We start from the raw sequence: 17608 nt of genomic DNA, 5'->3' as shown, positions 1-17608 counted from the left end.
AGCGAAAGTATGTTCGACAAAGTTTGTGTTGTTGTTGTCGTGTGGTGCTGATCGGAATTGATGTGCTGGCAAAAGCGGGAGTGTTTTGAGCTTCAGGAAAGTGGGTTTTACCGTTTTAAAAATTCCTCTCATATTTTTATGAATATATAATGAGTGTGTTTGAACCAAATTTGAAAGTCTTTTATCGATACTGTCTGGTTTTACTCAATGGTTTACGGTCAGTCATACCGTCTTTTACACGTGCGTCAAGAAAGGACATGTTTATGAAACTGCTGGCGTGTTATGTTTTGATTGGCGTGAAGCAGTGTTTCTGGCCTGAGAGCTCACAAAGTAACTATGGTTGCTACGCGACTGGCAGTACGATGCCATCTCGTCGTGTGTTTCGCATAATCTCGTGTAATTATCAACCACAAACAAAGCCTCCAAAAAGTTTAACACCTTTGAAGCTCATTTTAATATGAAAAGCCAATAGTCTACCGAGACGACCATGGAACAAAAGGCATGCAAGCAAGTGTTGCCACTCTGTCTATGGTACTCTGTGAATAAAGACAGATGAAATTTAGGTAGTATGTGCCTCGAAAGTGAGACCTAAATGTTGCTCACACTTTCCTCAGTGAAACTTTCAACCATACTCTTACTAAATCAACAAGAAAAATGGGGTGGGGGGGGGTGGAGGGGTCACCATGCAAAGTTTTGCATTAGCGAAACAAATTACCCAACATTTTGTGACATTTGAAATTCCAAATGGCCACCATCCCTGTGTTAAGTCTATGGGGGAAAATTAAATTTTGGGTTTCCAAAAAACTAAGATGGTGAAATTTTTTCTCTCTCCAAGAGCTTTAAAAAGAGCCCCTACAATTGGTAGATCAAAAAAGAATTCTAGAAATTTGAGAGTCCGACTATCTGTCCCTGAGGCGTGTTCTGCAACCTTAAACCCATTTTCCGGCAAACACAAATTTTTTTCTGCATTTCTGTCAGCAGCTGCAAATTTGCTCATGAGTAACAGGCCTTCTCTTGTGATCAGGGCTATTTACTTATCCTGAAATATATAAGGAACTCCTAGAGCACAGTGTATAGGATGTTAGGTCATGACGTGGGATGAAAATTTGAAAGAAAGTTTCTGTAGTCAGCTGTACTTTTTTTTGAGGAGGGAGCTTTCTAAAGATGAGAAAAATGAATTCATTTGAATTCTCTGAGCAGCAGGAGATTACTTCCAACTCAATATTAGTAGATCTTTGAAATCCGTAGGAGTAAATGTAGAAAAAAAAGTTTTAGAGCTTCACAAAAATTTTGCTTTCAAATACTTGTCTGCTTTATCGTTACCTCTGACATATATCTGGTAATTTTCAGTGTTGTGATGGAGGACTGTCGTGATATAAATAAAGTTTCCTAAATTCATTGTCACCGAAATTGTCAGGATGATATCCGTATGTTTCTCTCCATTGTAAGGATCACAGCAAGACTATTTTTTGTCTCTGCCATAGAAAATTGGCTGACTTGAGTTAGCTGATTCCTGGGGCAAGAATGAATGAGATTCAGTGACATGGATTCACGTTGATGAATCTGAATGAGTTTCTGGTTTCCTGCTTCAGGTTTTAATCATAACTTGTTTATCCACTCCCTATGGCTTGAAATCTCACCACTTTCAATGTAATGTTCAGTTTATTCAGAGAAAAAGGTCGTCAATTCATTCTTTCCCAGGTAAACCATGTAGACATATAATTGATTTAATGAACAGCCCTGGGGGAAAAGTATTTTCTGCAAGTCACTTCCCGTTTTGATCTACTTAAAAGTTCAAGGAACATGGAGTGGTGTAGTGTAGGAAAGAGACAGTGATCTGAAAGTGTTCTAAAATTGTACAAAAAGTTTCTAAACTTTGTTACAGTTTTTCACAAGAAGATCACTTGTATTAGGATGTACCGGTACTATTTCTTATGCTAGAGGACATGTGTAATATACAGTCTTGAATGTTCAGCCCTGGGTTAATGCCAGGACTTTTTTCCATGATGAGCCGATAATTCAGCGAATCCTTACTGTATCTGAAATAGGCTGAATAATAGAATGGAATACCGGCGACTATCGTTTTATCGTGAAGTTTGATTCACTCTGGCTTCCAGGTGGCTGCTTTGTCACGATTTCTCTCAAACTCCTTTAGAAATTCCGGAAATGAGCCTGTTAAAACCAGGCACATGCACAGTTTTATATCAGGAGTGTATAGCATGCATATGCATGACAGTGTGTTAAGTGATGCAAGCCAATATGGCTACCAGGCAGCTTTCATGCTTTTCATGTCCAGATTTACTTCTGAGACATGGTCCACTGTCATTTGAACTTGACACAAGCTCCGAATGCAATACATATCCAAAGCTGTAATTTACACATCCGTGAAAAACTTTCTTTTAAAGTTGCCCTAAATTGTATATTTTGAGTGGCCAGCTGTGTGTGTGTGTGTGTGTGTGTGTGTGTGTGTGTGTGAGAGACATCTGTTGTAATGTTTATTTTATTTTCAATAGTACACAAACTTAGGGTTAGTGATGATGTCGTTATATTCCCACTCTATGGAAGGCTATGGAAGGTAGCCCCGGTACATGTGAATATAAAAACATATTAGGGTAATTTCATTAATTAGATTGAAACTCCCATGGATTTCATATATTAAAATAAAAAATTCCACTTGGGATAACATAACCTACTTTCTTTTGGTTTTTCTGGTTGCATTTTCAGTGCGTGATTCCAAGTGTGACTATCCTGCAGCATGTAATGCAATGGAAACGCTTCTCATTCACAAAGCCCACAGGAACACCAAACTGTTTGAAGACATCCTGGATATGCTGAAGGCAGAAAATGTAAGTTGTTTTTTTGTTCAACTCCATAGAAACCATCTAAGTAGAGCTGAGTCAATTTTGTGCTGAGAGTCTGATGCTGACTGTGGATCGCCACTTTTCAAGTTGTGAGTTGGTTCATTTGTCCTCATAGGGGTTTTTAAACTCGCTCAAGTTGGTTGCATTATGCTTTCAGGCTGACTTCACTAACTTCAGTGGATAAGACGAGTGAAGCCAGCCTGAAACACAATCCTGCCTTAAGTACAGTTTATACCGTTCCTTTTTCTTCTTCTTAGATTCCCATTATAATTCCACAGCACGTACACTTCAACTGTGATTAAAAATTGAAAGGCATATTTTCCTCTGACACTCCGCAGGAAAAAATTTTTTGAACTACTCTCAGTTCATACAATATGGTTACCTACCTTATTTCAAAGCTTTATCTTTCAAAGCATCGTCAAAGATACAGGAAATATCTGCTTGCAAAAAAAGACAAAATTACAAAATTGTGCTCAGCTAAAACAACTGAAGGAAGTGGTATGTTCAATAGGACAATATATTCTTGTACGAATAACCTTAAGATGATGTTGTTGCCTTGGATACTGCAGCCAAGCATTGTTCTCCTGTTCCATTGCCAGGATCTCCAAAACACAATTGGAATTGAGTGATTGCAAATGAAGTCATTTCTGAGTATTTGTTTTATGCTAATTGATATTTGTGAAATTTTGAGTCACTGTCGAAATGGTTGTACTGAAGAATGACCTCAAATAGTGATTTGATTATAAAGAATTTTAGAATTTAAGGAAAAGATGCAAAATTAGATGTTTGAACGGCTCCTATCTGTGGAATACAATGTACGGTATGTTGTGTGCCAATAGAAACTGAGAAATGAAATCGGTGTTAATTTCATTCTAATAGCATTTAGCAAGCCCTTGTCATATAATGAACATTGATCAGCCGTATCTTAAACTGAGGCCTTGCATTTCACAGTAACAAGCAGATTCCATAATGCATTGAAGTTATGAAAATAGTAAAAAACCTAAAAAGTACACAGAGCCACTCTAATCCAAATCAAGATGAGAATAAATCTATAAGTAATTCTATAGATGTGTTGTCCATCTGTCCTTCGCTAGGCCCTCCCCCTGTCATCCTCTCTTTCTTTCTCCCCCACATCCCTCTCCTTCATGTCCAACTTCAAGCCATGAACCCTAAACTCTCCATCCTCCCCCTCTCTCTCTCTCTCTCTCTCTCTCTCTCTCTCTCTCTCTCTCTGTCTTTCTCTCTTCCCCCCTGCCTCCCTCCCCCCAAATATCTATGTTGATAAGTAATGTGAAGAAGGAGATCACAAACTTGGGGCACTCAGCCATAGTTGCTCTTTTCATTCAATCAAAGCCTTTTTAGCTCACATTTTGTAGATGTAGATATACCAAAGAGAGCTTAAAGTGGCACTCCCACTTGGTAACATTTTTAAAACACAATTTTTTAATGCCAACGGTCGATATTTGACGTGGCGACTGCGCGCGGATCGCGATATATCGATAAAAACATGCCCTCAAAAATGTAAAAGTTTGAATTCCGGTGGCCCACCTAAATTCAGCTTCCGAACATTGAACGTTCGGCACTTGAGCCGTTTTCAACTAAGCTATGGAGTACAAGTCTACGCTGACGCTGCTGTACGGCCACAGTACCACTCGCGTCAGTAATCGGTCATGACCTGTGGGAGAAAGCCGAGTCGTACTGCCTCTGCAAAAAAAAGGAAAAACAAAGTTTGCATAGGTGACTGGCACAGTTACGTTTGGTTTATACATAGCGGCCGCCGCATGGTATGCATAGACGCATACCACGTGGCAGCCGCTATGTATGTATCGAACCACGCGTAACTGTTTGGCAGACGACAAAATGTAGTCATCAGAGGCGGCTAATATTTTACACGTAAAAACTGATATGTATGTGGTATTTGTGAAAAATATAATACTAACAACTGATTGAGAATAATGAAAACAACAAAAACTAAGGAGAAGTTTTAAAAAAACTTACCTGAGGTAAAGGCATAATGCTGTATATAAAGTCTTCGCAGTGGGAGGTAAATTAATTGCGTCGTTCGAACTTATTATGGACTCCCTAGAACATCGTCAATCAGCACAACAACAAACCTTTGGGGGATTTCGAGTCATAATCAGAAAAGATCGTAAAACTTTGGGATGTGAAAAATACTATCGGGAAATGACATGTTTTTATCGATATCTCGCGATCCGCACGCAGTCGCCACGTCAAATATCGACCGTTGGCATTAAAATAACATGTTTTATAAATGTTACCAAGTGGGAGTGCCTCTTTAAATGGTAAGTTGGCATCATCTATATATATGTATGTATGTACGTATGTATGTATTTATGTATGTATGTATGTATGTGAATTTGTTCAAATAAACAAGTCGGTGTCAAAATACACAAATGAGGTAAAAAAAAAGGGAAACCCCCAAATTGCTCAAACTCTGTAACCACAGGCTAGATTTTATTGAATCTTGGTATGCAGGGTGTTTATGGTGACTTATTAAGTTAAATTTGTTCGAATTGTAGTGAAATTTTGATAATTGTATTTTTGGGGCAATTTTTTTTCAATTTTGGTAAAAAAATCATTTTCTCTGACATCACTTGGATTGGACACGCTGTGCTTTGTCCGAGAATCTCATAATTTTGCCATGTTTCTGGCATTAATTGTCATTGAATCTTGCATATGATGTCTGTGAATATATAGCAAATAAACAAGTCAAACATAAACTGAAAAAAAAGTTCCGTATTTTTGTTGGAGAACGTATAGGTTTCAAAATGTGTTCCCTGTACAACCATTTGACCTCTCTTTGCATATATCACAAAAGTGCCCATCATGACTATTCAAATTTATCACACGGTCAAAGTTATGCTATGAGAATTCAAAAATTCTTGCCCAGTGTATGTAATTGGTAATCCACCTATTGTGTGCCCACAGTCCTGTAACTTCCCGTTTAAGTATATTCACTGTGGCCTGCCACGTTGAACTAAATGTGAGCTAAGTGTCATTGATGCTATATTTTACTGAATTAGGCTGACAAGGCTCTAACCAACACATCTACCAACAGATCTCACATTAGGTTGAATGAAAGTTAGGTTCATTTGAATCCTCCCCGAATGCATTGCAAGTGATTATTGAGATTGAAGCAAGGCCTGTATCTTTGTAATAGAGATCCAATCACTTTTCATATATTATGCAAAGAAAAGTAATCTTTTTGCAGCCTGTCAGATGGGTCTGATTTGTGTTCTATTTCAGATACTCAAAACAACTTCACAAAGAAATGAGTGCATTTATTCTTCTTCGGGATATACAGAGGATGAGTGTATGTCATCTTTACAGATTCATTCGCTAAAAGCTTTCAGAATATCATTGTCAATTTTAAAAATTGTATTCCAGTACTGTTAGTTATCAATTAGACAGTTGATGTTTATCAGAAATCTGTTTTATCCCTTGAATATTAATACTGCAATCTTTTACAATCACTCACCCTACCACAGTGCTTGAGATATCCCATGATTCATTATGATTTGTACCATCAGAGATTCCTCAGCGAAGTCTACCATGTCTCCAAAGTGAAGACAAATGCATAGACTAGTTTTTAAAATTCTGAAACTTACCTTTCAGCACATCATTCTTCTCAGTTCTCACTTTGAATTATTTAGAAAATGATGCTTGATTGAGAGGGGAGATAGCATTCTTGAGAAAATATCCACTGGTTATGTTCCTCCTCCAAAGGAAAAGTAACCTTCTTTGGTATAAATCAAATACAATTGTGGGTAATTTAGTGGACTGTGATACGTAATTGTTAACAGTCACTGATGTAGAAAGTCTCATCTGTAAACTTATGACTTAGGGTTACCGATAGTTGAGATTTTTTTAGGGGGTGTGGGGGACATAGGGGGCTAGTAGTTCACCTGTCTTCAAAGGCGGCACTGATTTGTAGTGACAATGGTATCAGGTTTAGAATAGAGTTATACTGTAGCCCAGGACAATGGTTTGTTGATATCATGTAACATATCTTGAAGGTAAATGTATAGAATTCCACAGGAGTTGGATGATGAAAATATTGAAAAAGATGTGTATCTGATTCAAAATGTAAAGGTCTCCGTACTTAATCATTATTGCCTCAGGTGTAAATGTTTACAGCACGTCATCATTATTGTTTACTTGTTTATCATGTTTTCCCAGAGCTGTGCCCAAATCAAGGGGGAAAGCCCTGGATACATCTGTTATTGATATCATCTTATGAGGTATCATTCTGACTGTTCTCAAAGCATAAATGGTCAATTTAAACATGGATAATCCATTTAATGAGACGTGCATGGATTGTACAATATCGGGTTTTGAGAACGACAAACCCAGAAGCAGCATTCTGAAGTAGCTTGTTTACACATCTTTGTCTGTTTGGTTGGCAGTATTGACGCCCACTCCAGACATGTAGAAGGAATTAAATTTGTCTCCTTGAAGGATGAAATAGATCATGCCTGAGGCAGTTTTACTTTCCGTCATTTGTAACCTTACTCTTTTCAATGATACACCTGAGAATTCTAGTCTCAGAGGTCGACATGCTAGAAGGTGGGATTTCGGGTCATAATCAGAAAAGATCGTAAAACTTTATTACAGACCTTTTATTACAATGTTTTAACATGTGCCTCTTTTTCAATTGCTGGGACAGACAATACTTTTGTTTTATACTTTATACTTTTGTTTTATAGAAAGTTGACTTTCATCGAAAGAAGCCTTCATACAGTAGTTCCAAATTAATCGTACACCTGTCTACCTATCAAACCAGATTTCAATAAGGAGGTTGCCTTTTATCCCATATGCAACCATCGTTTGTGCCAACTCAACTGTTTTCAATGTTTACTGTTGATCTGTGTAAATGGCTAAGGTGTGAAAATGATCATAGACTGTCTTCTTCCAAAGGCTGCATTTTTGCTACTGGACAGAATTCAATCAAAAACTGTTTCTGAACCTAACTTGTACATGTATCTTTAAATTTTTAAGATCATTTTTCTTCAGACAAATCTTAAAACGTTAATTTAATGCAAGAAAATCAATTGAATTTGAAATACAAATGGGGTGAGGCTTGGTTACCGATTTTGAAGACTGACCTACATTTTTTTTTGAATTTGCTCCATTTTTCACGGATCACATCCAGGCACACACACATTCACACAACACTGATGGTGCCTGAAATGAGTTTCTGTCATATACTGATTGCAGTATTATCCTCTCCAAGTGTGGTAACGCAGAAAACTCTGACATACAAATGAGTCAAAGCAGTCAGACATCATTGCAGTGGCCACACACTAAGCCCTGATTATCTATCTCAGTTAGACTGTTTTGTTCTCTGAGTACCCCACCACGTCAGCATTTACCGGCAGACACTCAAAAACGAAGTCTTCATGCTGTTTTTTGCTCGGCTCACCGAGCACAACACTGCCAAGCAGTTCAAGCTGATATTTACAATATAACTTCATCATCTGGTGTGAGAACTGAACAAGCCTATTATCTGAGTGATTGCAATATAATGTTCTGTCTTCACTTTTTGCCTGAAAACATACAGATTTTAAGTTAGAACTTGATGGTTAACTTAAACCTATAGCAAGGAATACTTTCAGCCATTTTTGCTAGTGATAATGAACTTTGTCTTAAAGTAATATGTCAATTATAACATCACTTATGTGAAGAAGAATCCAAATCAAATCAAATGAAGGGGAGTACTTTTATATTATTTCAGTGAAAACTACAGTAATTGGCAAAAAATATCAAGCATTTCAAATTATCAAGATCACCACAAACATTGACAAGAAACTGTGCATCATGAAATTGATCATGGATCTCTTCAACAGACATCACTGAACCATTTTTCTTTGCATGGAAGAGAAATATGCAAAGAGTTCGACTAAGGCCAACTGGAAAAAGTGAAGAAATATTATAGATTTATCGTTAGGATTTGATTCTCTCCATCTATTCGCCAGTAATTTTCTTCACAGTAATTATCTAAGTACATTGTTTGAATGTGTAGATAAGATCCATATTAAGGGAAGCATAAGTAAATACATGTACACTACAAAAAATTCACCTTTTGTTTGCTGATATTATGAAGTTATCAGGAAAATACTGCAAAGCATGTATGAGAACATTTGTAAAGCTGTACACCCCATCCACACGGAGGGTGCTGTTGGAGTGGATACTTTCTGACATTTTAATCTTAGCATTATACATCTTACATGTACATTCGTGACTGGCATGTGAAATGAGATTTGTGGTAGCTATTTTTATAACGGTACAGGTTCCAAAAACTTTTCTTCTGATTTAAAACACTAGCTTGAAGTATGATCAAAGTTATGCATCTGGAAGCCTTTGAAACAAGTTTAGATTGTGTGAGACAAATCCTGGCCATTCTTCAGTTGGTCCCTCGAAACCGTCCAAAGTATACTCACAGAGTCACCTGTATTTGGGATGTGTCAAAGGTCATGAAAGGAGCTCACATTCACTCTTAGTGACAGATTGATGTATAGTAATGTTACTTACCTTCTTTATGTCTCTGTTTATCAGGTCAAGTTTCACCCAGGTCCAAGACTTGCACAGTCCCTGAAGTTTGGACCAGCCGAAGCCAAGTCAATGAGAGCAGAGTACAGTGGACTGGAGTGTGCAATAGAAATCGTGGAGGATGTCTGTGAAGCCATTGATCACATTAACAAATTCGGCAGCTCGCACACAGATTCAGTTGTCACAGAAAACTGTAAGCAGACTCTTAACATGTTTTTATCCTTGACATTGGCAAAAACAATGTCAAATAAATCTGCAGTGTCACAAAGTGTTTGAGTAATATGCTTGATAACCATACTAGTGCTGATATATTGATGTAGATTATATGTAAATACATCACAGCTAACCATGAAGCTCGCCAGGATTGAATGTTATCGGTTTTAGATGTTAGTAACACCATGATTTTTGTGCAGCTGTCATAACGTATTCCAAGACACAGCAAAACTGTACATTGAAAACTAGGGATCAAAAGTTAAAGATCCTCTACCCTATATTTATGATGGTTGAAATTGGGATTTGTTCTGAGACAAAGCCTAAAGAATAGGGATAATTATTTCAGATCTTCATTTGAATGGTTTGGTTGCCATCCTTATGGAAGAATATACCTCAGGGGTAGATATTCAGACTCAGTTTTTTACATTACTTCATCGGCTTACCCCCTGTGTTGGCTCATTTTGATGCTTGTAGAGTTATTGAAGTTTTCACCATCTTGTTTTTGTGAAAATCTGAAATGTGTTTTCTCACAGAGCTTAACATAGAGATTGCGGCCATTTTGAATCAAACGTTTCAGTAACTGCCACGTAATTTGCTTCTCTGGTATCAAAATCTGATTGGTTACTCCTGATTTCCAACCCCTGATTGTGAAAGAGAATGAATTGAAGTGTCCTTGAGTAAATTTAGAAAAGTTTGAGCAAATAGTTACAGTCTTTAAGTTTCAGGATGCGTACCACCTTAAAGAAAGTCTTATTGAGCTTATCTAGCTTTTGTGTTCAAAGTACCTGCATTTATTTGAAAAGAAATTTTCTTTCTCACCCAAAAAAGGGAAAAAAGAAGTTGGTGTAGAACTCCTGCCAATGTTATAATGTCTGAAATTTATTTCTTGATCCACAGTAAGCACTGCTGAAGCATTTCTGCAAGGAGTAGACAGTGCATGTGTCTTTCACAATTCAAGCACACGATTTGCAGATGGTTACAGATTTGGCCTCGGTGAGTTTTGTCAACATAAAGTTACTTTATATGGAAGTTACATGTAGTTTGAAAGTTGAACTTGAGAATTAATCCTTATCTTTGAATTGTCATCGTCAAACAAACTTAGCCAGCTTTTTTATGCTAACCAACCCTCAAAAAAAGTTATAAATGCCTATTTTTTGATTTGCTTTGCTATATTTTTGCCTGCTTTATCATATTTTTGATGGAGAAGAAAAAAAAAGAACATTAACCAAGTACACTGATATGTTCAATCAGAGATCCTTGATTTGAGAAATACATGGACATTTATTTGTCACTTAGCGGATAGATTTTCTTTGGTAAAAAAGTAAATATCACAGCCAGATCTCTATGCATTGTTATAATAATTGTAATTTTGCAATAATATCATGAAAATTTAGAGTGTACTGATTTGTACTTAGATTATATTGCATATAAGTATTTCTCATGAGGTTCCTCAGTACTTTATGAAAAGTTCAATTTTGGTTTGTTGCTGTATTATGGGATGTCATGTCACCTTTATGGAGACTCTGTACGTACTTCATGAAGTAAGGACTCATGGAAATATTCTGTAAGGGAGAGGGGGGCAGGGGTTGATGGTGAGCTCTAGAGTATGTCAGGAGATCCTCTTCCTCATCATCAGTGACTGTTTGCACTTTTCATGATTTCAATTCCAAACAATGTACAAGGACATATCGTGTTATTGCACTCTGGAAAACTTGATGTACAAGATACTGGTCAGGAAACTTGAGTGTTATCAGGTGACAAATACCATATGGTGTATAGTTTCAACAAAAGTGGACGGTATACCCATGGCCAGTGAAATCATCACTAAAGCAGTATGATAAACCTAATCCTTCTTAGTTTAAATGCAGCGACGTTTAGTAAGAACAGAATGAAAAGTTTGGTGGCCATGGTTTTTCAAATAAGCAATTCAAAATGTACATTTGCCCAGTGCTTGGAACATGTCACTCATTAAATTGTTTAAGCGGTGCCTTTTAAAGGAAGATAGAGTAAAGTTAGATGATATTCTGAAAAAATAATGTGCAAAGAGTCCAATTGGAATGTTAGATAAATTAGTATGTTTTTTTTTCTGTGGGGAGCAGATTTTAATTAGTAAATATATTGAAATCAATTGAGCTGTTTGTAAATGTGTTGAGTTTTGTAGTTTGATAGAGTGACAGTTAGGAATTATGAAAAAAGTGATGAAATGGTGCTGTCACATGAAGACAATAAGTTGCTCCCTTTCTGATTATATGATCATTGAAAATCCATCTATCTGAGGATAAGCTGAAAGGCAGATCCAAGTTTGTACATGAGAATAGCTCATTAAGGAACTCCTTCTGCTTCCAAGAATTGAATTTTGCCAAGCATTTAGGAAACAGCTGTTCCCTCACAGATTTGTAGGCGTATAAATTTCCCGTGAGTTTCATTTATTCAATGCTGAGAATTGAAAAAAAATATGGAATGACAGGAAAGGATGAGAATAAGTGACTTTTCCGGCAGAATCAAAATCAGTAAAAACCTGTGACACGATAAAAGATTGATTGCTCTGGGGTTTTTTTGTATGTAATAATCGCTTGATTTCCTTACACTTGATGGAGCTGGCAAGATGTCCACAGCAAGCTTATTTAGAAAAAATGTTCTCCAAAAAATTTATAGAGCAGCCTGAGACAACTTCCTGTGCACATTCATACAAATAGTACCAAGATTCCCAAATCATATCGTAATTTTCATCCAGAGAATATAACACTTCATTTTTAGCTCACATTTGGCGTACCAATGTGAGGTTATCGTATAAGCTGAATCAGTTCATTTGCATCTGATTTGCATGTCTTTATGTCTGTATATTTGTGGGTATGTGCGGATGTATGTCCGTCACACACAAAGGCTCCCATACCGCCAAAGCTACCATCTCAGTATTTGGTGTACAGGTAGATGCAGGGGTTGAGATGTGAATTTGTTCAAATGAACACATCAGTGTCAAAAATGTGCAAATGAGGTTAGAAAAAGTGAAATCCTGCAAATGTGCAGGAGGCATGCCAGTGAGAAACAGGCAAACTCTACTGATCTTGACTCATTTCCTGTCATTGTTTATTAACTGTTACATATTAACAGACCAGCTGCAACCATAGACAGTAGATGGGGGAAGACCGTCTATACTAAAACTAAGAGGGGCTTGTTTCTGCTATGCATGTTGCTAAAGTTGACCTCCAGTACCTAAAGTTAGACCTTAATTACTTTTGTCATTCTTGTTTTTCTGGTTTAAATGTTTCTTGTTGTTTTTCTGGTTGTACTGTGCAGAAATCATTGCCATAACATCAACGTAGAATTTTCCTCCACTGAACAAATAGAAACAACATTTATTGTTGATCATTGGTAACCCATAATGGTATATACCAATTCTGATCAAATTTGAGCGACACCGTATAATTGCGGTATTTTTCATGAATAAGCATAATACCATAATGTAATGTCATTATTTCAGGGGCTGAAGTGGGCATCAGCACTTCTCGTATCCATGCACGTGGACCTGTCGGCGTTGAGGGCCTTCTGACGACGAAGTGGATTTTGAGGGGATCCGGTGACACTGTGCAAGAATTTGGTCATGGAGGAGAGAGAAAATACCTTCATGAAAGACTTCAATGAAAACATAGAAAGATACTTTTTGAAGACCAGTGAACAAGTTAAATTTTCATGATTGGCATTTTACGCTTATGACTGATCAATTAAAGCCCTCTCTGTAGGGTGCTAGGGGTAAACAGAATACAACACGATTGGAACTAATTTTGGATAATTAGATTTTCATATTTTTCAAATCTCTCAGAAATGTTAGGCGCCCTATAGCTGAATGTTGCAATATTACAAATTACTCATAAAAACAAGAGTGTAACTTAAAAAGAGAAGCAGATGAGCTTACATTTGCAGATCAAATAGACATTACTTCACCATCCAGTTATCCCAAATCAGTTCCAATCGTGTTATACGTAATGATGAAATATGATACTGCCAGAATGGACAAGTAAGTCATTGACATATCACTCGGTATCTTAAACATGAACAGTAAAGTATATTTTAACACTTTTTCTCCCATACCCAGCCACTGATAACAGGGTAATACTTGCCATTCTGTGGGACTGATCTACCCATTTTGTACAACAGGGTTGTACTAGTATCTACAGCATTATCTATATTGTCGAGTCCTGCCTTTCAAATTGATCCCTTAAATGCTGAAAGTAGATACATAGAGAAATTTTATTTTCAATCCATTTCATTGCAGGTTAGTCATCGTGACTCTAATACTTTACGATACATTGAAATAAAAAAATTTTCTGCCAATTTTTCATCCTACGTAAACCCCTCAAGAATGCAATCTACATATTGACAAAGAATTTCATCGTACAAACTTCATGTCATTGTAGATTTATCAATACTTCACACTTGCTTCTTCACACTTGCTTCTTCACACTTTAATCTGTGTACCCTTGCCGTTTCATTATTCAACATTTATCCTAGGGGTACAGTTTTTATCCATGAGTCTGTCATGCTAAGACCAGCTGAGCAAATGATTATTCCCTAGGGGAGATTGGACCCACTAATCTTCAGCCAACACCTGTGCTTTTTTCCGTGCTTCCTATCAATGTTTTCAGTGTAATTTATTAAGCTAATAAATCTGTCGTGCTGAAGTTGGTTGGCCTTCTGAAGGCCTACCTAAATATGCAAAATAATAGACGTGAAAATTTCATCTTTGCAGTGACATTTACCGAAATGTTTCTCATGCAGTAATGTAGCCAATAGACTGAAAGATCCGTCACTTGAGGACGTTCCCTACGCCCCTTCTTACGAGGGGGTGGGGGGGGGGGGGGGGGGGGGTGTAGAGAGCGCCCTCAAGTGACGGATCTTCCAGTCTATGTAGCCAAGTGATGTTTGTCAAACTCTCCTTGTCATATAACTTCAGACAGTAAAACTTTTTTCATTTAGGGGAGGGGGTTTGATCTCAAGTAAATCAGTGAACTGCACTTTGATGTTGTCATATCTTGGTTTTCTTTCATATGTATATTGAACAGAAAAGTACACACTCCTTCAAACGAATTTTACAAAATTTGTCATGTTCGTTGTTTCCCACTGCCTGCCCTGTACTGGACGACAATCGAAAATAACATTTTAATCTATGTTTCCCTTCAAATTTTTATGAAGAGATAATTTAAAATTTTGGGAGAATCTCCATCGTTCAGTGAAAGGATTGTATGATGAAATGACACTTCTCTGTGCTAAGTTTCAAGATAATTTCTCGTTAGTTTCTTTATTACAACAGATAGCTCAACAATTGAGCTCCATGGTTACACCGATTCCTTGATGATGCCATGTTGCCAGGGACAAATCATCAAAAACTATAGAACATTGTTGAATTTTTACTATACAACATCAACACTTTGGACTTTTTAAGTTTTATTTTCGAAGAAGAGAGATCTGAACAAAAAAATGCTGTATTTCTTTTGAACTGATACATGCAACAGTGTGTCAGTCCCAAACTCTTGTGATCTGTTTCAGACACTCAGCACGATCTGAGCGTAAAGCTCTTGTTGATAAACAACTGTAATTATTACCCTTGATTGTCTTTAACTGTTAGAACCCTGAGGGAAGTTCAACATATATTGGCATACACAAACATACATGTCTCTTTGTTGTTTTGACAGTTCTTGTCTGGCTCTTACAACCTCATTGTTATCAAACATGATGAGTTTATTTCTCTGTATTTGTGAGTGCATTGACTTCCTGATAGGGGGTCACACCTGATCGGTGTGGGCAATTGAACTGTTCACCTCAGGAACTCTGTACTCGAAGCGTAATTTTCCTCACATTCATTTCTAGACTTCTTAAAGAAGACCCAATGGTAGCGTGATTTCAAACTGTTGTTTCCATGTAGTGAAATGAATTTCAGACCTTTGTCATTCTGTCTTCTTTTTTCGGTGAAGATCATTTTATTTTTTTTCAACAAGGAAAAAATATACTTCTGTTTTTAACAGAGAGTAAACGGTCTCCCTTGCTTTAATAAATTAATCAAGTGAAAGTAGAATGCGCCTCAGGGACAGATAGATATTCAGACTCAGATTTTAACACAGTCTTTCCTGATCTACCACTTTTTGGGCTAGTTTTAAGTCTATAATTATTTCACCACCTTAGTTTTTCCAAAATTGAAAATTTATTTTTTACCCAATAGATTTAATACAGGGATGGCAGCCACTTTGAATTTGAAGGGTCAATAGTGTGGGGTAATTTGTTTCTCTAGTATCAAAATGTGTATGGTGATCCTCGATTATTGTTCTTGATTTTGAAAGAGAGTAGTTGAAGGTTTCCTCAAGAAAAGTTTTAAGTCTTTTACTTACGATTATTTTAAGGTGGAACGCACCTTGGGGACAGATATTCGGACTCAAATTTCTACAATTCTTTTCATATCTACCACTTGTTGGGGCTTATTTTAAAGCTCTTAGAGAAAAAAAAATTTTCACCGTCTTAGTTTTTCAAAAATCTGTAATTGAATTTTTGTGCCCCCCCTAGAGTTATCACAGGGAGGGTGGCCATTTTGAATTTCTAATATCGCAGAATGTTGGGCAATTTGTTTTGCTAGTTCCAAACTTTGCACAGTGAACCCCGATTTTATTGATGATTTGGTAAGAGAATGGCTGACAGTTTCATTGAGGAAATTTTGAGTGAAAGTTTAAGTCTTTCACTTTCGAGGCGCATACTACCTTAAGTGTGACATTCTTAATAGCTGTGATTCATTTCATCATTAATCTGCAAAAATGGAAATAATCAAAAACGTATCCGAAGACTTTTGGAAATTACACCCCTAGGACAACCAATGCCTTCACTAATAATATAAATTGATACTACCAAGTATATGAAAGTGCCAGCCAAGGGTGTTTCTGCGTCCTTGGAGACTGCTAGGCCGACCTAACCAAGCCCTGTGGGCCGGAGGATGAAAGTGTACGTCACGACATCCAACCACACAAACTGCAGCAATTAACATGTCATATTTCCAACATCCTTTCACCAAAAACCCTCGTTACTCGCTGCATATGATGGGCTATGTCTTCAGAAAGCAACAACTATGCTAGGGTCACTCAATGCCTTCACAATGCTACAACTACAAACAGGGCCATGCTTTTCGTCCTCACCTTTCCCTGGGATAATGGTAGCTATGCTACTGTGCCTTAATCAGCTGGAAGAATTAATGAAACAAATTAATCAATCATTTAATTGGCATCGTTGAAAATATGACACGGATTTTCACGATTGAAGTTACAAATCCTATAAAAGATTATTTAAAAAGGACATGCAATGACGCAATGTATTCAAACCAGTTGTGGTTGAATGACTTCCTGTACAGTTGACATGGAGACAATACAGAATATTACACCACAACTGAGAAAGGAAAGTGAATATTTTAGAGTTACTGACTGGTATTTGAAAAATGTAATCAAACACATATTCCCATGATTAAAATTCTTCAAAGGAAAAGACAAGACGGACGTACGATAATTTCAATCAAAGCATTCATTGTGGTTGTGATTCTTGTATTGTTGCCACGGAGACAGGACAAAGTATATCTGACCACAAAGGGAGAAAGAGGAATGTGAATATTGTAGACTGAGATGTGGAAATGGGTAATCATTCAAAACTGACAGAAGAGATAGAAGAAAAACTCAATTACAGATAGAAGAAGTAAATTTTTTACGAGAAGCGTTAAAAAAGGTGACGATCTCATATTCGACATTGCCCTGGATTGTCTCTTTGTAAGTTGTCAAATATGATCAAGATCAAACTCTCGTATTGAAGACATTGTAGGAAATTGTGCCATGAATTTTATGATGATCGATCAACAGTTCTCTTTACTGCTGACTTAACAGACACGGCAGGTATAATACAATTTAGTCTTTTAGCACTCAGATATATTTTTCAAGGCATTC

The 17608-nt window shown here is 37.0% G+C and overlaps 1 protein-coding gene across 2 annotated transcripts in view; it reads left to right on the top strand.

Annotated features, from left to right (window-relative positions):
* LOC139119747 (delta-1-pyrroline-5-carboxylate synthase-like) overlaps window positions 1-15462 on the top strand; it is a 48379-nt gene extending 32917 nt beyond the window's left edge. For both annotated transcript variants that reach the window (XM_070683624.1, XM_070683623.1), the window contains 4 exons: window positions 2725-2846; window positions 9438-9624; window positions 10542-10637; window positions 13126-15462. In XM_070683624.1, the coding sequence (XP_070539725.1) occupies window positions 2725-2846; window positions 9438-9624; window positions 10542-10637; window positions 13126-13286 (566 nt within the window). In that variant the 3' untranslated portion in view covers window positions 13287-15462. The remainder of the gene's footprint in view (window positions 1-2724; window positions 2847-9437; window positions 9625-10541; window positions 10638-13125) is intronic.
* Window positions 15463-17608: the final 2146 nt, after the last annotated feature.

This window comes from Ptychodera flava, chromosome 20 (genome assembly GCF_041260155.1).
Source record: "Ptychodera flava strain L36383 chromosome 20, AS_Pfla_20210202, whole genome shotgun sequence".
Lineage (NCBI taxonomy): Eukaryota > Metazoa > Hemichordata > Enteropneusta > Ptychoderidae > Ptychodera > Ptychodera flava.
This window is presented reverse-complemented; position numbering and strand designations above follow the sequence as displayed.